Source organism: Carcharhinus amblyrhynchos, chromosome 21, assembly GCF_965287045.1.
Source record: "Carcharhinus amblyrhynchos chromosome 21, sCarAmb.v2.hapA, whole genome shotgun sequence".
Classification (NCBI taxonomy): domain Eukaryota; kingdom Metazoa; phylum Chordata; class Chondrichthyes; order Carcharhiniformes; family Carcharhinidae; genus Carcharhinus; species Carcharhinus amblyrhynchos.
Window position 1 is genome coordinate 33,328,667 of NC_137344.1, and position 26,712 is coordinate 33,355,378.

The 26,712-nt window shown below is 44.9% G+C and overlaps 2 protein-coding genes across 2 annotated transcripts in view; one reads left to right on the forward strand and one right to left on the reverse strand.

Annotated features, from left to right (window-relative positions):
• The window catches only part of nup85 (nucleoporin 85), a 34,073-nt gene extending 18,916 nt beyond the window's left edge, over positions 1 to 15,157 (forward strand). Inside the window, exons 9-19 of the mRNA XM_080208980.1 lie at positions 653 to 775; positions 1,072 to 1,203; positions 2,468 to 2,574; positions 3,570 to 3,653; positions 5,427 to 5,492; positions 5,652 to 5,803; positions 7,309 to 7,426; positions 11,250 to 11,350; positions 13,118 to 13,269; positions 14,170 to 14,268; positions 14,950 to 15,157. Coding sequence (XP_080065106.1) covers positions 653 to 775; positions 1,072 to 1,203; positions 2,468 to 2,574; positions 3,570 to 3,653; positions 5,427 to 5,492; positions 5,652 to 5,803; positions 7,309 to 7,426; positions 11,250 to 11,350; positions 13,118 to 13,269; positions 14,170 to 14,268; positions 14,950 to 15,054 — 1,239 coding nt within the window. The 3' untranslated portion in view covers positions 15,055 to 15,157. The remainder of the gene's footprint in view (positions 1 to 652; positions 776 to 1,071; positions 1,204 to 2,467; positions 2,575 to 3,569; positions 3,654 to 5,426; positions 5,493 to 5,651; positions 5,804 to 7,308; positions 7,427 to 11,249; positions 11,351 to 13,117; positions 13,270 to 14,169; positions 14,269 to 14,949) is intronic.
• Positions 15,158 to 19,220: 4,063 nt separating this feature from the next.
• gga3b (golgi associated, gamma adaptin ear containing, ARF binding protein 3b) overlaps positions 19,221 to 26,712 on the reverse strand; it is a 29,538-nt gene continuing 22,046 nt past the window's right edge. Inside the window, exons 15-17 of the mRNA XM_080208982.1 lie at positions 24,889 to 25,058; positions 21,922 to 22,032; positions 19,221 to 21,619 (exon numbers count right to left, since the gene is read on the reverse strand). Coding sequence (XP_080065108.1) covers positions 21,509 to 21,619; positions 21,922 to 22,032; positions 24,889 to 25,058 — 392 coding nt within the window. The 3' untranslated portion in view covers positions 19,221 to 21,508. The remainder of the gene's footprint in view (positions 21,620 to 21,921; positions 22,033 to 24,888; positions 25,059 to 26,712) is intronic.

The window sequence follows — 26,712 nt, forward strand, 5'->3', positions numbered from 1 at the left end:
AAACAGAATCCTCCAGTCTTAGCATCATTGACTTCAGGTGTGGCTTTGAGACACAATTGCATAGCTCACAACAGGAAAGGCTTTGGAGACCCCTCACTGTCTCCCTCCCACCCCAGGTCTTGTGAAATTGGGCAATTGCTACCTTTCTACCAGTTTGGAAGTCTTCATTGATAAAGGAGGTGAGTGCATTCTGTGAAGTGAAGCCTTAGTCAATTTGTTGTAGCTAAAGGCTGATGCCAGATGTCAATTGCATCATTGTTCAGCTTTGTGAGTCTAACTAGGTTACTTAATCATAGAGAGCATCCCAGCCAAGACTGAACCTGTCTATCTGGCAGCATTGATACCTGTCTGGAAAGAGCTGATGTTTTGGCTCCTCACAACTCATGCCAATTGTAATACTGCCATCCAATATATGATTAGCTCTGCCACCACTGACTGGGCATTCAGTTTAGTTCAACGTAAGCGGTTGCCTTTGCTCACTCGGGAACTAGTAACGTTTCCATTCTCATAAACCTAATGCGCAAGTTCTAATATATTGTGTCTTGATGCTGTCTAATATCTTAACAATTATTAGGGCAAAGACGTTTTCTGTGGCAATGTGAATACTGAACCATTTCATGCTTTCTTGAGCTTTTGCTTTCTGTCTCCTTAGCATGGCACGAATCAGTCAGTAACAGAGTTCGAATTGAAATGGCGGCACTGGCAGGAGGAATGTGAGCGATGCCTGAAAGAGGGAACTTTTGCATCCAGTGGAGAACTATTGCTAATCTGTCAGGTAAGAAAGAAGGCCATTGCTGAGCTCTGATTCAACCAAATGGGCGGCATGGTAGCACAGTGGTTAGCACTCCTGCTTCACAGCTCCACGGACCTGGGTTTGATTCCCGGCTCGGGTCGCTGTCTGTGTGGAGTTTGCACATTCTCCTCATGTCTGCGTGGGTTTCCAGGGCTACTTTGCCCTGGATTGCTGTGGATTGTCGGTTAACATGGCCAGTGGTCATACACTTATGCTTTCTTTGTTGAACGTGACGTGACTGTTGTAAGGAGCCCACTCCATTTCTGTTCCCTTCTTAGATCTTGGCAGGTAAAGAGGAAGCATTGAAGGAAAAAACGGATCTCTTGTCTACCTGGTACCACCTCCTGGTCAGCAAGCTACTGTACACGAACCCAACTATAAAACCCACTGATGTTTATCAACATGCTGAGGTAAGAAACATTTCAGAGAACTTGTCATGCCCAGCTTATCCACCAAGATACAGTGTGGTTTTTAATTTGATTAAGTGGAGGAATTCATTCAGATTCTCACTCTCTGAATCTGAATCTATATCATCCCTGAATCTGATACTCAATGTAAAAATAAAGGTGTAGGTAGATACTGTAGTCAATGGGCAGCGTGGGTTAGGCACCAACATTTAACCATGGCTTCAATTTGGACAGGTTGTATTAATGTCTATAAAACTAAAAGGAAATATTTTGAATCATGTCTATTTAATGGCGATAGCTTAGCACAGCAGTCTCCAAAGTCCGATTGGGATGCGGCCCGCTGCAGGCCAGATGTGGCCCATGGGCCATAGTTTGGAGACCCCTGACTTAGAAGGTGCTTTATCCTGTATTCTATGATGTAATTTTGGGCTGTACCTGTCCTGGGAGTGTTTGATGGGAACAGTGTAGAGGGAGCTTTGCTCTGTATCTAACTCTGTGCTCTCACTACCCAGGAATGTTAGACAATTATAATGTGCTTGACAGAGCAGTTATTGATCTGCTGAAATTGGCTATGGTGTCTTAATACTCCCAAGTTAATTGAACATGCTTTGTGTTGTTGGAGATAAAAATTCAGGAGGTCTTTCCTTAAATTGAGAAAGCTGGATAAATTATCAATTGTGAGACAAGGCTAATCCAAATAATACAGTTGTTTTGCAAACACTCTTTAGGTTGAGTAGGTCCATTTTGAGTGATGCCTGCTGCACTTGTCTGATGTTTGTGAATATTCTGGTGTCACTGGGCACACTTATTGCCACCTCACTAGCTCAGTCACGTTGCTTTGCATCTTCCTCTTCAGTTCCTCTTAAACTGGAAGTACAACATCCTTGACGCTACAGGCTCGCTGTGAATTAGTTGAGGTTGGGTAATGCAGGTATGAGTTCAAAATGGAGATAGATTCTAGGAGGAAGTACAGACTGAAGGAGGTGAAGAGTATTGTAGTTCTGAGACCCCAGGAAAAAATGAGTTCAGGGTGCCAAATATGGATTTAATGAGAATTTGAGAAGGAGGAAGTGTATATCGGACTGGGTATTTGCATTGTAACTGGAACAAATTAGGCAATTTCAGACCACATTTAGATTAGAAGATGGGAATGGCTGTGTACAAGGAGAAGGGTAAAGAAATGAGCGAACAATAAGCTGTTACCAGCTACTACTTGTATGTTGTGATCACTCCTGACAGTGATTCTCCTTCCTGTTGATGTGTGTAGCTCTGTCTGGATCATTTTGTTTCTTCTGGGAGCCAGTCTGATGCCCTGGACAGTATCCTGTTGGCAGCATTCGAATTCAATATTCACCAGGTTTTGAAAGATTGCAGGTGAGCATGCATCCATCTACAATATGCACAAAATTAGTCAAATTATATTTCTTCTATCTTCAGAAAAAATGCCGGTGACTTATTTTTCTTCCTCCCACGTGTGATATCGATTTCCTTCATCTGGTACGCCCAAGTCAGAAGGAGAGGAGATTAAGGTTTTTTTTCTGTCTCCTTTATCCTAATTCGCTGTAAGGCCTGTTCACCATCACCTGTACTTGCTGACTTACCTTGTTTCCTGGGATGAAAGTGCCTCGACTTTAAAAATTTGCATTTTGTTTTTGAATCCATATGTAGCTTTTCCCTCACTATCTCTGTAACCTCCTGCACCCTTCCAAGACCTCCTTGCTGTTCGAATCCTGATCTCTTACGTGTTCACAATTTTAATCGCTTCACCATTGCTAGCTGTTCAGACCCTCAGCTCCACAATTTCTTTCATAAGTTTCACCGCTTCGCTACCTCGGTCTTTAAGATGCTCCTTAAAAGCTACCACTTTGATCAGATTTCACGTCCTAATATCTGCCTATATGGCTGTGTTAAATTTTGTCTGATAATGGTCCTGTGAAACATTTTGAGATCTTTTCAACATGTTAAAGGTGCGATGGAATTGTAAGTTGTTGTTGCTCTCACCTACCCTCTTGTCCTGATATCTTTCAACATCCCCACTTTACTCTCTCCTCATGACTTCTGGCTTCTCTAATCCAAGTTTGACTTGTTGTCCTTACTCTGTGATTCAGCTGTTGGACTAATTTGCTGAGCAACTATGAGATTGGAGCACTTGCAAGCTCCTTTGAAGTTTAGTTTATTTTTCTAGGTAGTGTTCGTTTAAAATGTTAACATTGCTGACACTGAACTAATGCTAGGTACTCCTCTCTAAGTTGTGTGCTCTCGGATTCTTATTTTTTATGGAAGCATTGTTTTCCCATTCTGCTATGCATCCTGCTTTTTTACGCCAGTGTTTCCGTGCACTAATGTGTTTTATTTACCTCTTGTTACAGCGTCGTCCTGAATAATTGGTGGTTTGTGGCCCATCTAACAGACCTATTGGATCACTGCAACCTTCTGCAGTCTCATAATCTTCAGTGAGTATGTATATTTAATCAAAAACAGAAAATGCTGGAAAATCTCAGCAGGTCTGACAGCATCTGTGGAGAGAGAATGGAGCCAACGTTTCAAGTCAGGATGACCCTTCATCAGGGTTCTGACGAAGGGTCATCTAGACTCAACGTTGGCTCTATATTCTCTCCACAGATGCTGTCAGACCTGCTGAGGTTTTCCAACATTTTCTGTTTTTGTTTCAGATTCCAGCGTCTCCAGTATTTTGCTTTTATCTTCATAGAATCATAGAAACCCTACAGTACAGAAAGAGGCCATTTGGCCCATCAAGTCTGCACTGACCACAATCCCACCCAGGCCCCAGCCCTATATCCCTACATATTTACCTGCTAATCCCTCTAACCTACGCATCTCAGGACTCTAGGGAGCAATTTTTAGCATGGCCAATCAACCTAACCTGCATACTTTAATGCATATTTAATCAGCAGGGTGAGAGTGCTTCCTATAGTCCATCAGTCTCTGCTGAGGATTCCCCTATATGATCATGCATTATGTTGCTGGCACTTATAACAGCCCACCTCTCTAAGCTGTACTGATGACAGATTGCTGCTCTGTGTGCCTCAGAGATTGAGATTCCCAGAGTATGAGATTCAGTGCAGAGTCGCTGAGCAGAGACTGATAGCCAAGTTCCGCACACATGAGGACGGTCTCAACAGGGATCTTGGGTTCATGTCGCACTATCTGTAACCCCCGTGACTTGCCTGGGTTTGCAAAACCTCACTTACTGTACTGTCTGGAGACAATACACATCTCTTTAAACTGTGATCAGTGCTCCTTCCACTGACATTGTCGGCCACTTTAGGACTTGAACAGCAGGTTAGGTGTAAAGATTCGCATTCTAATCGGTAATCTGTAAACTGTCTGTGCTTTATATGCTCTGTCTGAGGCCAGAACTCTCCATTCACCTGAAGAAGAGGGAAACCTTGAAAGCTAGTGAGTTTACTATCAAATAAATCGGTTGGACTTAAACCTGGTGTTGTCAGACTTTTTACTGTGATATTCCCAAGACCTGTTTTAGGGCAGGATTTTTGGTTTAATTACTGGGTTAATACAGGAGGCTTAATGTGAAAATCCAAAACTTAAACAAAACAGCCCTGTGATTTATAAAAATCTTTCTTTAGAATAATTGTAGAATTGGAGCTGATCTTGGTCAATTTTGGGGTCTCTTTCCCCTCTTGCTTGTAAAGGCATTGCAGAAGTTAACTTCACAGGTGACTGCCAGCTGCCTTCAGCCCCTCTCACTGCTGATCACCCAGCAGGATTCTCTTCCTGTGCTCTAAGTGGGTGACATTGCAACCTATCCTGATCCATGCTTCACTCAACATGTGGACTTGAGCCTCACGTAACAGGACTTTTCCTGACCAGGGAGTGCTGAGGCTTGTTGTAGCATCCTTCCTGTGGCTTTGCTGTGATCAGTGATATTAGCATAAACCAGGAATTGACTAGAAAACTTTCTCGTCAGTATAGGTTTGTTACATCACTCAGTGTTTTACAGGGTATAGTGGTATTGGTAAGGATTCTGCATACTTGTAACATTTTAAACTGGTTGTGTATTGAAAATGAGGGACTGCTGTGGAGGAGTGGGAATTGAATAAATGTATGAGGAGACACTGCATCTTACTAATAGCCATAACTAATGGTCATTCAAACAGTTGGACTGCATGTCTAAGGTTTGATGTTCAAGATTATCAAGGGTCCGGAGTTAATTAAATTTTTATCTTGTGTTTTTCTTGTTACAGTTTTGGTTCAAACCTTCGCGAATTTCTCATTCTGGAGTATGCATCTGGGCTCTTCAACCATGACAGGTGGGTCACTGCAGTGTTTTAGTTTCAGTAACATTACATTATATCGGAACCTTACTGACTATATTACCAGTGTGTTTTGTTATTAAGGGTTGGTGTAGAGATTCTCCCTGCTGTTCTGTTGTGGGCTAATGTCGTGTCTATTCTGTTGAATGATTTCAGCCTCTGGCAGTTGGCCGTGGACTACTTTGACCACTGTCCGCAGTTTGGTCGCGTTTACCTGGAGCTTTATATTGAGCGTATACCTCTGAACACTGAACGCAAAGCACTGAAGGTGTTGAGAATATGTGAGCAGCGGCAGATGACAGAGCAAGGTGAAAAGCTGCTTATTTTTAATCAGTATTGATGGGACGGGGGTGGCATTTGTGAGAGTTCACACTTTGGACACACTCTGTCTGCTCCCATACAGGATTCTTCAGGCTGGCATTTGAGAAACACATGTTTGTTCTCCTGCCCTCCTGTGCCCTCCTCTACCCTCCCAACCTTATCATTTCCCTTCTTGGTTAATGCTTCAGCGTCCACTCTACACTGCACTGTTTTCATTCTCCCTCCCCACTATTAAGTTTCTCTTGTCAGCAGCACTCGGCTCTCTTTTCCCAGTGTTCCACAACCTCCTCACTATTACACAATTTCACTTAACTGGATCCATACAACCCTGATGCTCCTATACTTCAGCATGTGCGCTTTCACCATCTATTCTTCCAGATCATGTTGCATCTTCCACCGGACTGTTCCTGCCTAGTCACTGAGATTCTTGTATCTCTCAACCTGACAGTTGGCAGAACTCTTGCCTCAAGTAACACGGCTGTGGATGTGAGGGCGCAAGTCTGATTGCAGAGGTTTGAATTGAAAATCCAAGCTGACATCCAGTGCATTACAAAGAGTGCACTGTCAGAAGTTCCATCTTTTGGCTAAGAATTAAACTGAGGCACTGTCTGTGCTGTTACTAGCAGGTCTTTCTCACACAACCAACCCCAGGAGGTCTGACATGGCCATCCCTAACACAGCTCTCAACATCTCTCCTTGAGAAACTTTTTCTTTCATCTTTGATTCCATTGTCTTTAGCCCCTCTTTCAAACATAACTTACCCGGAATATAAGAATACTTTTGGGTCAGATAGAATTTGATAACCTTGCCCTGTTTATTTATGAAACAATTGCAAGCTGTAACAGTCATTTTACCTCCCTTTGAAATCTAATAATTTGAAAACATCAAACTCTTACTTAGCTCCTAAAGCAAATTTCTACCCGCTACCTGTTTACGTACAGAAAATTCATCGGCCATACCTACTTCAAATACTCACCTTTAACATTTTCTTCGTGTCTTCCGCCCAACCAGACAATTGGTCCCCAGCATATTTAAATTATGTTCACAGAAAGACACACAAGCCTGCTTCATAGAACTTAACACACACACTACTAAAACTATTAAATATATTACCATTTCTCGTCACAGCTTATAATTCTCCACAATGAACTCCACTTGCTATGGTTTTGCCCACTCACTGAATCTATCAATGTCTCTTTAGAACTTTCAGCTCCCACCTACAATGCTTACTATGTCATCTAACTTGGTACATCAGTAAATTTGGATATCCAGATCTCTACTCCTCACCTCACTCATCTGTAAGCCTGGTGAGTAGCTTAGGCCTTGGTACAAATTCTTGGGGACACTAGTCTCAATCTGTCAATTAGAGTACCCCCACTTTGTCTTCCTCCACCAGTTTCCCACCCAAACCAGTAAGTTGTCTCCTGCTTCACACGCTGACATTTTTAAGCCTGCAATTTCATTTTCATCTTCTGTGTATGTCTTCCTACAGTGAGGAGCATCTGTAAGATCATGGCGATGAAAGCTATACGCAACAACCGGCTGGGATCAGCGCTATCCTGGAGTGTCCGAGCAAAAGATGCATTCTTCGCAACTCTCATCTCAGACAGGTCTGTAACTGTTACAAAACAAGCTGGCAGCAGTTCACCAGCTTCATCTGCATTTTCAGTTTTGCCCTGTCCTGAAGGAGCCCAGTGATGTCCATCACCAACGGGTTAGCCCCAAGTAACCCTGGACAGTAACTATTGACAGGCTATTTGACCTGGAGAGGCATTACAAGGTGCCAAAGATCCTCAGACAGCATGCCAAAATATTGATGCACAATTTATCTGTTCATTAGAGCGACCACATGGCTTGATCTTGAGGTACTTGATATCCATGTGCATACACTGTACAGCACAATTCATTAAAGATGTTTGGGGGCGCCAGTCTCAAAAGCTCTTCATCTGCAACCAGTATTCCACTGAGGCCAGTTGCAGCAAATGAACATGAAACTTACTTTACCAACTGGGACACTTGGAGATAGCTCTATTCTTGATCTTTATCCCAGTGGTTTGAAGTGATCTTTTAGCAGGAGCCTGCAGTTTTCAAATGTAGCAATTCATGCTTTCAGTGTGGAACTCAGTTCTGCTGTTCCTGAGGGAAGGTGAACTGACACTACTGCTCTCTACAATACAATGGAGGGGAATTAAGCTCCTGGATATGTAACCTTGTGCTGTTGGGTGAGATATTCAGTTCAAGAATACTTAGATCTACACTGACTCAGTCAGTGTACAGTGTAGTGATGGTAGTCTACAAAGTCTATTCTGCTGGATATGTCCCCCACTCTCAGCAGCAATGAGAAACTTATTGTAGGAGTAGGACTCTGACAGTAGTTACATGGTAGGATAGGGTATATAAGAAAAAGTAAATGGAGTGTGTAAGAAAATAATAAAAATGAGTTACTTTAATCTACACATAGATTGAGCAAGTCAGTTTGTCCAAGGCAGGGAACATGAGATCATAGAGAATTTCTGAGACAGTTTCATTGAGCATTACATTTTAGTGTCAACAGGGAGTAGGCTATTCTAAACCCGGTAATGTGCAATGACACATGATTAATCAATAACCTCATTGTTATGGTGACAGCCATCATAACATGACATTATTTCTTGTTCAGTTTGAAGGGGAGAACTGTTGGTCTAAGACTAGTGTTTTAAATCTTAATATAGTAAAAGTAATTATAAAAGTATGAAGACAGAGCTGGCACCAGTGGAGGGAAGCTAGGTTACAATGTAGGGCAACAGAGAAGCAGTGTCATACTTTTAAGGAGATATTGAATAACTCGCAGTAAAGATTTACCCCAGTGATAAAGAACTATACTTTGTGAAGGGTGAATCATCGCTGACTAAATAAAGTAGTTGTGGCTGCTATCAAAATGAAAGAAACACTGCAAATCTGTAAATATTAGTGGTGGGTCAGAGGATTGGCAGATTTTAAAATCCAACAAAAGCTGACAAATAATAAAGAAGCTAGCCGGAAATATAAAAACAGCAAGAGTTTCTACAAGTTTTAAAAAGGAAAATAATAACTAAATGAGTGTTGGTCCTCTGGTGAAAATTTGGGAAATTAATGGAAAATGAGGAAAAGGTGGAAGTGTTGAGGAGGTATTTTGTGTCTGTCTTTGGTGTAGAAGAATTGGAAAATTTTCTAATGATGCTTGAAAACCAAGAGGTGAAAGGGAGTGTGGAACATAAAACTGTCACAGTCACACGTGAAAAGAAGCTGGGAAAACTACTAGATCTAACGTCTGCTAAGTCCCCAGGACCTGATGACTTGCATCCTCAGATCTTAAAGGAAGTGGTTGCAGAGATAGAGCATTAGTTTTCCAAAATTCCTTACATTTTGGAAGGGCCCCAGTGAATTGGAAAATAGGAAATGTAAGAAAGGGGGAGACAGAAAGCGACAAATAATAGGCCAGTTAGCCTAACATCAGTCATGGAGAAATTGCTAGACTCCATTATCAAGGAGCAGGATACTTGGAAAATGATAATATGATTTGGCAGTCAACATGAGATTGTGAAAAGGAAATTGTGTTTTTAAGTAACAAGCAAAGTGGATAATGGGGAACCTGTAAATGTGGTGTAATTGGATTTCCAAAAGGTATTCAATAAGGTGCCGCATCAAAGGTTAATAAATAAGAGCACATGGTGTAGGGAGTACATAAGAAATAGGAGCAGGAGTAGGCCATCGAGCCCCTCGAGCCTGCCCCGCCATTCAATAAGATCATGGCTGATCTGTCGTGGCTCAGTTCCACATTCCCGCCCTCTCCCCATAACCCTTAATCCCCTTGCCTATCAAAAACCTGTCAACCCGCGTCTTAAAAATATTGAGCGAGGCAGCCTCCACCACTTCAACGGGCAGAGAATTCCAGAGATTCACCACCCTTTGAGTGAAGAAGTTCCTCCTCAACTCCGTTCTAAACCACCCCCCCTTTATCCTGAGGATGTGCCCTCTAGTCCTACTGTCCTTTCTGAGCGGGAAGAGCCTCTCCACTTCTATCCTATCCATCCCATTCAACATCTTACACGTCTCAATGAGATCTCCCCTCATTCTTCTAAACTCTAACGAGTACAAGCCTAGTTTATTCAGCCTCTCCTCATAGTTCAACCCCCTCAACTCCGGAATCAGCCTAGTAAACCTCCTCTGCACTCCCTCCAAGGCCAAAATATCCTTGCATAAGTGCGGTGACCAAAACTGCACACAGTACTCCAGCTGCGGCCTCACCAGCGCCCTATACATGTATGGAGTAATATGTATGGATAAAGGATCGGTTGGCTAAGGACAAATGGGTCTTTTCTGGGTTGGCAGGCTGTAATCAGTGGAGTACAGGGATCAGTGTGTGGGCCTCAACTATTTCCAATCATGTCAATGACTTGGATAAAGGGGCTGAAATTATGGTAGCTAAATTTGCAGATGACACCAAGATAGGTAGGAAAGTGAGTTGTCAAGAGGAGGTAAAAAATCTACAAAGGTATATAGACAGGTTAAGTGAATGGACACTTAGCCTGTTCATATCACCATATTGACATGGAGTGTGATATGGGAAAATGTAAACTTGTTCACTTTAGCAGTAAGAATAAAAAAGCAGTATACAGGTAGGTACTGGACCCTTTATCTGCTGTCTCAAAATCTGGAAGTTCCCACTTCTGGCAATTTGAAATTAGCATATAAGCACACTTGTTTATTTGATTCTCCTCAGTCTGTGATAGTTTTTGTTAGCTTGATTTCAGGAAAGGCTCTGCTGTATTGCTTCCCCCCACTATCATCTTCTTGAGAAGCATTACTGACACATAACCTTGGCAAAGAAATCTGGGAGTGTTATTTCCGTTATATTCAGTGGTGGTGCTAGTTGTATCAGGAATGCTGGGAAAATATTGGGAGAATACTTCTTCCCATCACTGGTCAAATTACTCAGCGACAGTAAGGGAGCAGGTCTTCAGTAGTTGCATCAAAAAATGTGTTGTTTAGGAAGAGCCAGATGATTATTTGAAAAGAAACAATGTGCAAGGATATGGGCAAAAGGCAGTGGCAAATAGCACCAAGTCATAATGCTCATTTGGAGGGCAGGCACAGACACAATGGGCCAACTAGCCTCCTCCTGTGCCATAACAATTCTGTAACTTCTTACTTAGAGACTCTGATCAACAGATGCTGCCAGGACCAGGCAATTCTCTGGTTTTCAGCAGAATGTAACAGTTTAGTATTATACCATTTCCACACAGACTCTGTCCTCCATTCTCCCGCAGATATTCACCTTGGGCAGTTTTGTTCCCTGGACTGTTGCAGTAGGAATCCATTTTACTTGTATAGCCTGTTGTAAGAAAGAACCTGTTTGGCTGCGGTGTTTATTCAATGATATTGTGTTTATAAAAGTGTTGGATCATTTTGCAGGTTACTTCAGGAATACTCTGTTAAAGGAAGTTTTTCTGACTTTGACCTGATCAGCAACCTGGGATCATCTATGCTGCTGAGTGAGCGGCTGACTTTCCTTGGTAGGTAGACCCAGTATTCGTTCTGGTATCGGTTCGTATTTCCATCATTTATTTTGTATTCTGTTTTTGTCTTTGTGTATTTAGAACATTGGAAAATGCCCCAGACACTGAATGATTTTGTATTCTCTAACTGAATATAGGCTCGATTTGAGGTTATGAAAAGTGCATGGCAGTGGGATTGCTTTGGGATTAATATGGGGCAATGGAGAGTGCAGGGCATTGGGATTGATGTGGGATATGGAGAGTGCAAGACAGTGGAATTAATCTGGGATTGATCTGGGGACATGGAGAGTGTAGGGCAATGGAAGTAATTTGGGATTGATTCATGGCTATGAAAAATGCATGGGATTGATGTGGGACTATGGAGAGTGGGCCAGCAGGATTAATTAGAAATTTCTTTAGCAAACAGGCAGCACACTGGAGCAAATGATCTCCTTTGCTGTAAATCTCTGGTTTCTCATGTGCAAACATACCGACATCCTTCCTCAGTTGAAAAGTGATACAGTCGCCATTTGCAGGAGAGAGGATGAGTTGTTGTGGGAGAGGAAGGTATGGGGGAGGGGGCAGTTGGGATGGGAAGATTAGTGGGAGGGGGCAGATTGGAGTGGAGAGTTTTGTGTGAGGGGCCAGTTGCAGGGTAGTTTGTGGGAACGGCAGCATTTGTTGGTTTCAATGGGATTGTTGTGGGAGAAAGATGGAGTTTGCGAGGAGTGTTGAAGAAACCACGCAGTTGATGGGACAGTGGCCTTTAGGAGAAGCCAGAGATGTGATGGAACAATACAATAGAGGGATTTCAAGATCAGGATGAGAATTTAGATGGGGATGATTTGGGTGGACAGTGTAGATGCCTTGTGTGTTGCTGGACACTAGAGTCACAGCCAGGATGCTTGGGAACTGAAGCAGACTGCACAAGTTGGATTAGTTCAATCAATATTTAATTTATTGTTCCTTTTAACAGTTCCTCAGTTGCACCATACCTATACACCTATTCACCTGCTCAGTTGGCTTTCCTGTGATGGATACAACTGTGACAGAAGCTGACCAACCTGCTTTCACTTCCTGGTGTCTTGTTGATATCTTTGTCTTGTTGGTTTCTTCTCCAAGTGTTCTCCTTCTGAAGAGGCCAACTTAAGTGTCTTTATTGCATCATCACATTAAGTTATTCAACCTCACCTTTTAGTCATCTCAGCAGTTTCTACATGCGGGCAGGAACTTATCAAGACCATAGTAAGATAATCAATTGCCACAGACTCAGTAACACTCATTCTTTGGCTAAGCTCAGCAATTTTGCAATGTCCATCTGTTTGTGTATCTGAGTTCCATCTACAGTCTGCTGAGGCTAGTTGAGTTGTGATCAGTTTTGAACGGTCCATAAGGTTGCTGAATTCAATGCAGCTTGGTGTTCTAGTCTTTCCCATGGCCAAAAGGGGTTGGTTGATATGGTAGGTCTCCACTTTTGGGGGAGTCCAGTACTAAAGACTATAAATATAAAACAATCATCAAGCAATCCAATAGAGAGTCAGAAATATTTTTACTCAGTGCAGTTAGAATGTGGAACATACTGCTACAGAGCAAATAATACAAATAGCATAGATGTATTTAAGGCAAAGTAAACCCATGAAAGAGAAAGGAAGAAGACCGCCTGCTGATGGGGTGAGATGAGGAGGGAGCAGGAAGAGAATTGTGTGGGACATGAACACTGTAATGGATCCATTCAGCCGCATGGCCTGTTACTGCGCTGTGTAATCTGTGGTTTTCTATTGGTAGGAAAGTATTGTGAATTCCACAAGCTTTATGGGGAGATGCAGTTTGCAAAGGCTGCCGAGCTGCTGCTCATGCTGATGACTGCCAGTTCTGCTCCACGATTTTTCTGGATGACATTGCTTCTGGATGCTCTTCCCATGATGGAACAGAAGGAGGTTTGATCACTGTTCATTGTTGGAATGTTTTAGTGATTTTGTTAACTTTCTGATTCTTGGCATTGCTCAGTTGAAGTTACAAGGGATATGTTACAGGGAAACAGTCACCCCAACATCAGCAATGTTAATTGGGCTCTTGCATGAGCAGTTGCGTGCAAGCAAAGATGGCAAAACAGTTGCCCAGCCTGTACTCTCATCTGGTTGTCAGGATGTTGTTGAGACAGTGGGAGGAGGGGCTGGGATTGCATGATGTGATTGGGTGGGAAAAGGGGAATCTATGTGCAATCTTGGTACCATATTGTGTACTTGACCCTTAATGCCCCCGGAGTAACAAATATTCCCTTGTCAGTGGTGCCAAAATCCCAGGAACATTGTTAATGTGTTTGAGCAGTATATCCAACCTGCTGTCTGTCTGCCCTGGGAGTGTTTGATGGAGACAGTGTAGAGGGAATTTTACTCTATATCTAATCCATGGTATACATCCGGTTGGATTGTTTGAGAAAATTGATCTCTTTCCCAGCTAGTTGGGGACAAGAACAAGTTGGAGATCTGATATTTATGTAAAGTTCCATCATTCATTGGTGACTTGATTTGTCCTTGGTTTAACACTCCGAGTATTATTGACTAATTGTTTAGATTCTGATCTTCAAGGTTGAAATTAAAACATCCTGAGCCTGTGATAATGCATACAAACAAAGAGCAGGAGTAGGCCATTCAGCCCATCGAGCAGGAGGGTTGGGTGTTGATGTTAGAAAGTACAGTGTGGCATTGGGAATGAGTTATGTAAACTGGAGCCTGGCTCCTGGGAATGACAGTGTGATAGGATGAGGAAGTCTCCTTTCCAAAGGGGATTGGTGTGTTTGTATCCTACTAGCTCACTGCTTTGTTTCTTTTGATCAGGTGATCTTTTCCACGGAGCAGACATACAAACTCATGCAATGCCTTGAGGATGTGACAGCAGGTGATGCCGAGAATGGAAGAGAGATGAGAGCTGTAGGGGTAAGAGGCTACACTTATTGATCTGGGTGGAGTACTGTCTTCCAGTAGTGAACAGATCCTAGGAGCTGTGAGTGAGTGAATTCTGATAGAAACATAGCAACAGGCAGAAGATGATGAGCCTGTTCTGCCATTTAGTTAGATCATGGCTGATCTGTATCATAGTTCTATCTATCTGTTTTGGTTCTGTAACCTTTAACACCCATAACTAACAAAAATGTATTTAACTTCATCTTGAATTTTTAAATTGACTTTCCCCTTTAATAGTTTTTGGGATAGTGTCAGATTTCCACTCCCATTGCTGAGGGAATTGCTTCCTGGCAACCTTTTAAGGTTATCCCCCCCATATTCTGCAATCTCCTACCAAAGGGAATAATTCCTCTTGATTAAGCCTTTTATCATAACGAAAAATTCAATAAGATCACCCCTTAATCTTCCATATTTAAGTGAATACAAGCCAAATCGATGAAACCTATCTTCACTGGTGAAACTGTGCTGCATTCGTTCCAAGGCAAATATAGCCTTCCTTAGCTGCTGGCGGTTATATTAAATGCTGGGAGTGGAGGAAGTGGTGGTGCTGGTGGTGGTGGTGGTGCTGGGGAGGGAGTGGTTTGAGGGTAATTCTGACCTTTGTCTGTGATCTCTGAAGACGATGATTTGAGATTGTGTTTTGTTCTATTCCAGGGTGAGGATGAGGTGGCGGTTACGCAACTGGGCCTTCTCCGATTGGCTTTCACTCGGAATCTGGCAAAAGCCATTGTCCAAGAAGGAACACGTCATGGATCCTGAAGCAGCCAGTGTGCATGATATCCACTGGCCCAGGTTGTAAATAGATGTTTTCCCCATGGATTTGAGTTTTTTTGCAGAATTTGCAAAATTAAATACTTTTGTATCTAAAGGTGTTGGCATTTGGTTGCTTTTACTAGCTGAAGTCTATTGCAGTTTGAGGGAGCCAGTATATAATCTCTCATTTCTTTAGACCCTAAAAGTGCTGACTTATTGAGGGTGCAGTGTCAGGGTGGAGAGTGGGGTAAATGATCCCTTGGCACCTCAGTTGATACCTATTCTTGCTGCTTGAGGACTACTGGGGTTAACAGTAGACTGCACTGTTAGCAAGACGGAGTTTAATTAACTAAGAAAATGGAAATTAAGTTGAGTTGTCTGACTGTTACATTCTGCAGTGGATCACTGCGTGTTCGTTAAGTCACAGAAGTTCACCCCTGCCTGGTGCTAACTGTACAGGCATCTGCTGGGCTCGACAAAGTTGATGCTGAGGGAAAACGAATGGACTCCATTTCCATAACACATCAGAGCTTGCTGCAGTCTCTTGTGTTTTTGCTTAATGCTCGGTCACTACTTGAACCTTTCCTCAGAGCAGGAACAGCACAGGTTCTGTCCTGTCCCGTCCCATGCCAGAGGTAGGTGTCCTCAGTTCCATTGTGGGAGTAAGAGCATTTGAACATAAAAGGCCGGATAAGGCTATGCAGTCTATTGAAAGTGCTCTGCCATTCAGTATGATCATAGCTGATCTTTCACCTCAGTTCCATTTTCGTCACTGCTCCTCATTTCTAATCCCTCAGCTGCAAATGTATCCAATGATGGAATATCCATAACTTTTGGCAGTAGAGAATTCCAAAGACTCATAGCTCTGAGTGAAGAAATTGATCTTCATCTCCATCCTAAATGATCAATTTTTATCCTGAGACTGTGAACCCCCATGTTTTAGAAATTTACCAATCTCCTTAAATATATTCAGTGACTTGGTCCCACAGCCTTCTGTGGTGGTGGATTCCACAGGTTCACCACCCATTCAGTACCAAATGGCCTGCCCTATATCCTGAGACTATGATCCCTTGTTCTAGACCCCACAGCCAGAGGAAACATTTTCCTGATATCCAGTCTGTCCACCCTCTCAGAATTTTGTTTCAGTAAGATCCCCTCTTCTAATCTCCAGTGAATAATAAATACAGGCCTATCACAGGCCCAGTGCTCTGATTCCAGGCATCAGTCTGTCGAACCTTTGCTGCACTTGGCAAGTATATCCTTTCTTAGTGGAGACAAAAACTATATACAATATTCCAAGTATGGTCTCACTAAGACCCTCTACGGCTGCAGAAAGGCATCCTTGCTGTTGTACTCAAATCCACCTGCAATGAAGGCCAACATACCATTTGCCTGCAATTGCATACTTGATTAGTGTACAAGAAAATCTATATCCCTTTATACATTAACATTTCCCAGTCTGTTTCACTATTTAAATAATACTCTGCCATTCTGTTTTCCTACCTAAATTGATAGTTTTACACTTACCCACATTATACTGCATCTGCAGTTGAGTTGCTGGAGCCACTTCCTGCACACATGGTTGCCCTGGTCACTGGAAGTGTCATTACTTCTCTCATCACACATACAGGAGGAGCATTCCAAGTGGCTGAGCTGCTCTTCAATGACTTCCCCTTAAATTACTCCTTTTAGTTTTACTTCTAAAGAATAATACTTATATTAGGGACTTCACTTTATTTCTTTATACTTCAACCTAAAGACCATTTTTTTCTTTAAAGAATGGACAGTGTAAATGCTCACCAGGTTCGGCTTACCCTCTTCATGAAGTTCCTCATTCACTAAACTCTAATATAAGCACTCCAGCACAGTCCAAAGCAGCACTTCAACCTGTCTCTGTCGCAGAGTTCGCCTCATAGCTTACATTCCCTGAAGCCTGGTCATTAGCAAGTTCTGCAAAAACTTGATTTAAGCTTAGGATGATCCTGGCCGATCCAGCTAGGGCACAGTTCTGGTTCCATTCTGACTGTAGAAACAAGCCTAACTGCCAGAACCCACAATGACCAAGGTAGATCAGGTTGGAAATTTTGCCAGACATGCACCAAGCTTTAAATTAAGGGGGGGTAGTTATAGGACTGATGTCAGGGGTAGGTTCTTTACCCAGAGGATGGTGAGGGACTGGAATGCCCTGCCAGCTGCAGTTGTAAATGCGCCTAGTTTGGGGGCGTTTAAGAGATCTGTGGATAGGTTTATGGACGAAATGGGATTGGTTTAGATTAGTGGGTTAGTGTTGTTTTTTTTTAAAAAGCTGGTTGGCGCAACATCGTGGGCCGAAGGGCCTGTTCTGCGCTGTAATGTTCTATGTTCTATGACAAACAATCTGACTGGGTCCGTGTGAGAGATACCTCACCTTCCCCGCTATCAGGCTGTGCGAGAGATTGGAATGATCCCTTCCCTTCCTCGTCATTGTAAGAAGTCTCATAACACCAGGTTGAAGTCCAACAGGTTTATTTGGTAGCAAAAACTTTTGGAGCGCTGCTCCTTCATCGAGTGAGTGGAGGATTGGGTTCAAAAACGACGTATACAGACAGACTCAATAATGGTTGGAATATAAGTCTTAAGTCTTTACAGCTGCAGACAATGTGAAAAGAGAGAGGGATAAGCACTCTGGAGATTGAAGAGATGTGAATTGTCTCAAACCAGGACAGTTAGTGAGATTTTGCAAGCCCGGGCAAGTTGTGGGGGTTACAGATAGCATGACATGAACCCAAGATCCCAATTGAGGCCATCCTCGTGTGTGTGGAACTTGGCTATCAGTTTCTACTCAGCGATTCTGCGTTGTCATGTGTTGTGAAGGCCGCCTTGGAGAACGCTTACCCGAAGATCAGAGGCCGAATGCCCACGACTGCTGAAGTGTTCCCCGAGAGGAAGTATGGTTTTCCCCATCAGTGTGCACTCTTTAGCAGTGGTGTGACCACCCCATGGTACATGCTATCCACAGAGACCTCAGCCTTGCGAATGCTCCACAGTGACTCTAGTCGCAGTTCCAGATTCAAATGCATAGGTCACCCTGGAACAAAAGGGCATTCACTCCCTCTAATCTGTTCCATATTTGATTACATTATAGTTGATTTGAATCTTAACTCTATCTTGGTGCCTTGGTTCCAAACCCCTCAATAACCTTGCCAAAAGTTTATTTGGGTTATCAATTGTCCCCTGGGCCCAATAGCTTTTGGGGGAGGCATTCCAGATTTTCAATAGCCTTTATTTGAAGAATTTCCTAATTTCTTGTATGAATAACCCTAGTCTGCTAAGGAAGTAATTTCTAGCTGTTCTCTCAGCAACACCTTACATTCACGTAGCACACCTTTAGCATAAAACTTCCCGAAAGGCACTTTACTAGCATGAAACAGAATTCGACACAGCCACATTGATCATAAAACACTTCAATTAGATAACCTTTAATCTCTCTGCTAAGCAGAACCTACACCTACAACTGCTATCATAATTTGAGTGTTTTAAGCCTGTGATAATGCTGGTGAATTTCACTGCACCAGATCCAAGGACAATATATTCTTTCTAAGCTATAATACCTCAGTGGATTTCACCAGAGTTTTGTACACCGCCACCCCCCACTTTGTATTTCAGCTCCCTTGATGCTAACATTCCCTTGGTCTCAATATTCATTTTGTACCTTCCACCAGTTTTTTGTGATTTCTACACCTAGATCCCTTAATTTTCAGCACCTCCACAGTTCCTAGCTTCTCACCATTTAGAATATATTCTGATCGATCTTAAATGCAAACGGGTTAAACCATGCACACCTTCCACAGTTTTTGTCAACTCACTGAGTCCCATCAATTTACAATCCCATCTATCTACAATTTCAGGTCCCATCCACACAATTTACTACATCAACAGATTTGGATTTACAACTCTCTATTTCTTCATCCAAGTCATTTATAAAACGTCGAGTAGCTCAGGTCCTAGTAGAGATCCTGTGCAACAGCAGTGGTCACATTGTGTCAATTTGAGTACCTACCTATCATCACTTCTTTTTGTGACCTAGCTCCCTCTCCATTGTATTCTCAGTTTTGTTAGCAGTTTCACCAAGAAGAACCTTGTTAAAATCCATTCTGGAAGCCCATGTCAATAATACCCACAGATTTCAAAAATAAAATGAAGTTGAACTTTATTTAAATCGTGCAAATAACAACACAGCTTAAATATTTACAAATGGCAATTTTTAAATTCAGAGTTGGAGCAGAAACCACACTGGGTACAGGGCAATATGTTCCAGAATAAAATTGTTTTTTTGACTTTGAACAATAAATACATTATTTAAAGCAGCAGCAACAACACATGACAGCACTGGAAGGAGTCACATCTTAACTGACCAACTGCTGTGCAAAACTGGCAGTTTGTGCCGTATGTTGGACTCTGGGCATTGGCGTGACTGGGGAAGAGGAGACTGAAATATAGGTGTTCACAGTTAGTGCGCACTATCTCCTTGAACAATTAGGAAATACTGAACAACAAGTGACCTCCAGGGTAGCAGACAGCACGAGCCATCACAAGAAGTAGAATGAATAGGAAAGATGTCTAGTCACAGCTGGATTACTGAGCACGTGACACCAATGAGACATCTAATTGGTCAGAATTAAAGCATTCAGTGAACAAGTGAATGGAATGTCTAATCCGGGCGAAGATGATTAGTTTGAACCGAGACACAGTAAACAGATCGGAGGAATTACTATGGCAGCTTTATAAAAATGGTTAAGAAGCTGCATCAAATGGTACATTAGCACAAATGCACTGTGAGGTTCACTAACAGACAAGTCAGAACTGAGCAATGGAAAGCTGCCTAGGAATGAATCAGTCCAACAGTGAGGTCAACAGTGTCCTGCTCCCCAAGGGGTTGAGTCTGAGTCTCAGACTTTGCTGCTGACTGGGTCACTTCTGCTGCCCATGGTCAGGCTAGAATCTCGGGCTGGGACAGGGGTGTGGCACGAGGGGTAGGGGAGGCAGACCCCCCCCCCCAATCTTGAGAGCAACAGCCAAACACACAGTTGGATGTTCATAATACAGACCTGATAGCCAATCATACAGTGAGGGAACAAAGGTCAAAATTAAGTGAAAGCTTAATTTAGTGCTATCCACTGAAGGAAGATGATTTTTAAAATGTTTGGGGGTCACTGATGGACTATGAACAAACTGCAGACAGATTTCATCGGTATTTAGGTGAAATCATGGGGATTCCAGGAACAAAAATTGGAAGGAAAAGACAGATAAAATGTGACGTATAGATGGTGTCATAGGAATGGTTTGAACATGAGGTTTAAGGAACATGAGGGTTCCTGTCCCAGTCCCTGGCCTTGCTGAGAGTGATGGAGAACACTGGTGCAATCCTAAGTCTCTATTCCAGGTCCAGAGCGATAGCAGCTCTGCTGATTCATGTTTCTCTGCATTGTCAGTGTTTGCTCCTCATGCAATTTGGACTCTTCACTGACAACACTGCAATTTCCTCTCCATTGAGGAGACAGAATGCAGGCTGGACACTTGCTCTGTGGAACACCATTGTTCAGTCTACAAGTGTGACCCTTACCTTTGGAGCACTAGTCATTTTAATTCTCTGGCCTACTGTGACCTATTTTGTTCCAGTGACATTCAATGGAAGCTCGAAGAAGAGCACCTCATCTTTCACTCAGGCACTTCATAGCTTTCTGGATTAAACACTGTTCAACAATTTTGGATCATAATCCATTTTTTTTCAGAAGCAGCAGCTGGCAATGATGCAGCTGTTTCTTCACTTGTCCCATGACATTCTCATTTGACCTTGCACCATCATCCCATTTGTCAATTAATCTCTCCTGCTCCCTACCCCATCCCTTTTCTTCATGAACTGAAATGTATGGTTCTCTCACCACAGATGTTGTCTGTCTTGCAGAGTGTTCCTAGCATCTCATTTCAGTGTCGCGTGGTCCTCAGGGGCCTCCCAAGGCTCTTGTCCTCATCTGGTGCCTGCACACTCACACTCCCAGCCAGAGTCTCTGGGTGGCGATCAGGAGTAGGCCTTACTGAGAATTATACTGAGGAACCCCATCAGTGTTCAGCAAACTCAACCAGAAGCAGAATCTAACCTGGGCTGTGCAATTCAACCAGTCACTCAATGACATTTCTGGCTGATCACTGCAGCACTAATTAATCCTTTCACACAGCAGTGTTGGTGCAAGAAGCCTCTGATAATGGATTTCGAGTCGGTTTTGAGTACAGGGTGTAGCTGCACAAAGAAACAGCAAAATCATAGGCCAGATTCTGAGCCTCACTGCAGACGTTGACCTCAGCCTACCTTGCAGTTTATTCTTTCCTCAATTCCAGACACAAACAGACGGCACAGTGCTTCAGTAGGGCGACCCAAGTGGAGGTGGTTGGTGTACTCGAGGCTGTGACTAACGGGGAAGGGTCAGAGATATCCCCACTTCTCAGCAGGGGGAAACTGGTCGACCTCAGCCATCTCCGAGCAGGACTGCTGACCCATCATAAAAGTCAGCTTGTACCTCAATCTGACTTTCTCCTACAAACACACAAGAGGATCCAAGGAGAAAGTCACCCGTATGTGGTCTGTCTCTTTCAAGTAGCACAAAATATATCAGCAGCTATGCAATAAAGAGTGGGGAGGGAGAGGGAGAGGGGAGAGGGAGAGGGGGGAGGGAGGGAGGGAGGAGGGAGATAGCGAAAGAGAAACAGCAGGCGTGTGGTAGGTTTAAGAAATAGAGAACAGGAGAAGGGGGGTTGTAAACGTTCTGGCAAACTCATATGCACATGGGCAGGTGCACACATGCACACCCACGCAAACAAACAGATACACACACTTACCTTCAGAGGGTTTGCCAGTAACATGACCTGTGTGATGGAGGCTGGGGGCTGGACAGGATTGAAGGGGGTCAGGTCAGTGCCTGACGGAGGCTGTAACTTCACTTTCATTGTCTGTGAATAAATAGAATGCAGTCAGTGCAGATGTTATAAATCCCCCTTGCACAACCAGTATGGGTGGAGGGAGGTGCGGGGAGAGACCCTGCAGTGAGGAGGGAGAGAGATTGCAGTGGAGGGAGCGGGGGGAAACAAGAGAGGGTGCCGCGGGGAGTCGGGGGGGGGGGGGGGGGGTGGTATGAGGGGGCGAGAGGGGACGCAGCGGGGAGGGGGGGAGGGAGGGGGAGAGAGAGAGAGAGAGAGAGAAAGAAAGAAAACGGTGGAGGGGAGAAGAGAGATAGAGAGGGAGACAGAGAGAAAACAGTGGAGGGGGGGAGAGAGAGAAAAAAAAAGTGGGCGGGGGGAAGAGAGAGAGAGAACGGTGGAGGGGGGAAAGAGAGAGAGAGAGAACGGCGGGGGGGGGAGAGAGAGAGAACGGCGGAGGGGGGAGAGAGAGAGAGAGAATGGCGGAGGGGGAGAGAGAGAGAGAGAGAGAGAGAGAACGGCGGAGAGGGGAGAGAGAGAGAGAGAGAGAGAGAAAGGTGGGGGGGGAGAGAGAGAGAGAGAGAAAGGTGGGGGGGGGAGAGAGAGAGAGAGAGAACGGTGGAGGGGGAGAGAGAGAGAGAGAACGGTGGAGGGGGAGAGAGAGAGAGAGAGAGAGAACGGTGGAGGGGGGGGAAGAGAGAGAGAGAGAGAACGGTGGAGGGGGAGAGAGAGAGAGAGAGAACGGTGGAGGGGGAGAGAGAGAGAGAGAGAACGGTGGAGGGGGGGAGAGAGAGAGAGAGAGAACGGTGGAGGGGGGGAGAGAGAGAGAGAGAGAACGGTGGAGGGGGGGAGAGAGAGAGAGAACGGTGGAGGGGGAGAGAGAGAGAACGGTGGAGGGGGAGAGAGAGAGAACGGTGGAGGGGGAGAGAGAGAGAACGGTGGAGGGGGAGAGAGAGAGAATGGTGGAGGGGGAGAGAGAGAGAACGGTGGAGGGGAGAGAGAGAGAGAGAGAGAGAGAACGGCGGGGGGGGGGGGAGAGAGAGAGAACGGCGGAGGGGAGAGAGAGAGAGAGAGAGAGAGAGAGAACGGCGGAGGGGGGAGAGAGAGAGAGAGAGAGAGAACGGTGTGGGGGGAAGAGAGAGAGAGAGAGAACGGCGGAGGGGGGAGAGAGAGAGAGAGAGAGAACGGCGGAGGGGGGAGAGAGAGAGAGAGAGAACGGTGGGGGGGGGGGGGAGGGAGAGAGAGAGAGAGAGAACGGTGGGGGGGGGGAAGAGAGAGAGAGAGAGAGAGAACGGTGGAGGGGGGGGGGAGAGAGAGAGAGAGAACGGTGGAGGGGGAGAGAGAGAGAGAGAGAACGGTGGAGGGGGGGAGAGAGAGAGAGAGAACGGTGGAGGGGGAGAGAGAGAGAGAGAACGGTGGAGGGGGAGAGAGAGAGAGAGAACGGTGGAGGGGGAGAGAGAGAGAACGGTGGAGGGGGAGAGAGAGAGAACGGTGGAGGGGGAGAGAGAGAGAACGGTGGAGGGGGAGAGAGAGAGAACGGTGGAGGGGGAGAGAGAGAGAGAGAACGGTGGAGGGGGAGAGAGAGAGAGAGAACGGTGGAGGGGGAGGAGAGAGAGAGAGAGAACGGTGGAGGGGGAGAGAGAGAGAGAGAACGGTGGAGGGGGAGAGAGAGAGAGAGAACGGTGGAGGGGGAGAGAGAGAGAACGGTGGAGGGGGAGAGAGAGAGAACGGTGGAGGGGGAGAGAGAGAGAACGGTGGAGGGGGAGAGAGAGAGAACGGTGGAGGGGGAGAGAGAGAGAGAGAACGGTGGAGGGGGAGAGAGAGAGAGAACGGTGGAGGGGGAGAGAGAGAGAGAACGGTGGAGGGGGAGAGAGAGAGAGAACGGTGGAGGGGGAGAGAGAGAGAGAACGGTGGAGGGGGAGAGAGAGAGAGAACGGTGGAGGGGGAGAGAGAGAGAGAACGGTGGAGGGGGAGAGAGAGAGAGAACGGTGGAGGGGGAGAGAGAGAGAGAACGGTGGAGGGGGAGAGAGAGAGAACGGTGGAGGGGGAGAGAGAGAGAACGGTGGAGGGGGAGAGAGAGAGAACGGTGGAGGGGGAGAGAGAGAGAGAGAGAGAGAGAACAGTGGAGGGAGGGGGGAGAGAGAGAGAGAGAGAGAGAGAGAGAGAACAGTGGAGGGAGGGGGGAGAGAGAGAGAACGGTGGAGGGGGGAGAGAGAGAGAGAACGGTGGAGGGGGGAGAGAGAGAGAGAGAGAGAGAGAGAACGGTGGAGGCGGGAGGAGAGAGAGAGAACGGTGGAGGGGGGAGAGACAGAGAGAGAGAACGGTGGAGGGGGAGAGAGAGAGAGAGAGAGAACGGTGGAGGGGGGAGAGAGAGAGAGAGAGAACGGTGGAGGGGGGAGAGAGAGAGAGAGAACGGTGGAGGGGGGAGAGGGGGAGAGACAGAGAGAGAGAGAGAGACAGAGAGAGAGAGAATGGTGGAGGGGGGAGAGAGAGAGAGAACAGTAGAGGGGGAGAGAAAGAGAGAACGGTGGAGGGGGGGGAGAGAGAGAGAGAGAGAGAGAGAACGGTTGGGGTGGGGGGTGGAGACAGAGAACGGTGGAGTGTGGAAGAGAGAGAGAGAGCATTTTGGGGGGAGAGAGAAAGGAAGAGAGCATGGGAAGAGACCGACAGCGGGCAAGTAAGAGTTTAGAAGAGAGACTGTAAGGTGGGGTGGTGTGGATAGAGAATGTGAATCAGGATAACGTTGTATGTCTTTACTGGACTGGCTCCTCAAAAGCTCTTTGGTTGCTGTGAAGCTTTGAATTGTTGTGAGGAGGTGGAAGTCCCTTTGTGAATACACATACCGTGCCTGATAATCTTAGAGATTGGTGAAGAGTTTGGGTCTCTTACCTTGGGTACAGCTGCCTGCAGTACCACATTGGTAATGGGCAGGGGTGAGGTGCTGATCATGGAAATGACAATCACAAGCACATCCGGCCTTGCTGGAGGGCAGTCCTTCGCAAAGTGCAGCAGGATCCTAAAACCATTCTTGTCGTACGCAGTCACAGGGAGAACACTACCTGCAACATACATGCTGTAGTCACTAAATCACATCGTACAGGAAGAGGTTGTTTAGCCCATCGTGTCTGTCCTGGCCCTTTAAAAGAGTTAACCAATTAATCCCAATCCTCTGCTTTGCCCGCACAATCGCTGCAAACGTTTCCCTCCAAGTGTTTATCTAATTCCCCCTTTTGAGAGTTCTTACTGAATCTGTTTCAACCACCCATTCAGGCACCATCTTTCAGGTTACAACTTGCTGTAAAAAACGTTCCCTAATATCACCTCTCAATCTGTCAACCTGAATATTATAAATAGCAGCAGATTGTTGAACCATAGAAGGCATCGTAGCCAAGCTGGATCCTGCCAGGCAGGGAATGCTGGATAGCTATCAGGAACAGAAACCCAGTATGAACTTGCTTTGTCCATGAGCAGTGCTGAATCTATAGGCCCTCGGTTGAGACTAATTCAGGACAGACCAAGTCAGGCAAAGAGGAAGGGAAAAATTATCAACTCAAAGATAAAGGTCATTCCCTTGGACAGTTTTAATGCAAGGGAAAAGTATGATGACATTTAACCAGGTGCAGTGGAGTAAGGAAAATTTGTAATTGTTTTGAAATGTCTGCAGAGTCTGTACCTGTTGCTTCCGATTGGGGAAAAGATATCATTGTTGTGTCGAAACTTTGTTACATTGTTTGTCTGTAATTTGCATTGGTTTTGATTTGTGTTAAAGCTTTTTTTTATTTGTTCCATCACTAAATTTCCCTCAAACTGACTGCAAGGCCATTTCAGAGGCATTTAAGAGTCAACCACATTGCTGTAGATTTGGAGTCACATGTAAGCCAGACCAGGTAAAGGATGCAGATTTTTTTCCCTTCAGGATATTAGTGAACCCAATGGGTTTTCACAACAATTGACAATGATTTCATGGTTACCATTAGACTTTTAATTTCAGATTTTCTTCCCGTGTCTGCACGGGTTTCCTCTGAGTGCTCCAGTTTCCTCCCACAAACCAAATATGTGCGGGTTAGGTGAATTGCCCCTTAGGTGTCAGGGGGACTAGCTGGGCTAAATAGGAGGGTTACGGGGTTAGGGCCTGGGTGGGAATGTTGTCGGCGCAGATTCAATGGGCCGAATTGTCTGTTTCTGCACTATATATAGAGGTTCTATGATTCAAACTTAGCATCCCCCCCCGCCACAATATCACAATGCTATCTCCTGCCCCCACCCCCGTAGAAGTGCAAAGAGGGATTTTGTTTAATCTGGGAATCATTCAGAAAGCTTGTTACTTTGGTTTCAAAAAGTTACAGTAACATAAGGGCTCATGGCACTAATCTGTCCCAAAAAAGCATGCCTTTCACTCAGGGATGGATTCTGTGGGTAAATCTCCCACATTTACAGTTGAGACCACTCTGGGATTGCTGCTGAGGCATTCCGACAGGACCGTATAGAATTAGATTTACCCTGTATCTAACTCCATGATGCACCTACTCTGGAGTGTCTGATGGGACAGAGTAGAGGGAGTTTTACTCTGTACCTAACCCCATGATGTATGTGCCCTGGGGAGTGTTTGATGGGGACAATTTAGAGGGAGCTTTACTCAGTATCTAACCCTGTGATGTATCTATCTGGGAGTTTTTGATAGGACAGAATAGGAGATTTACGCTCCATCTTTTA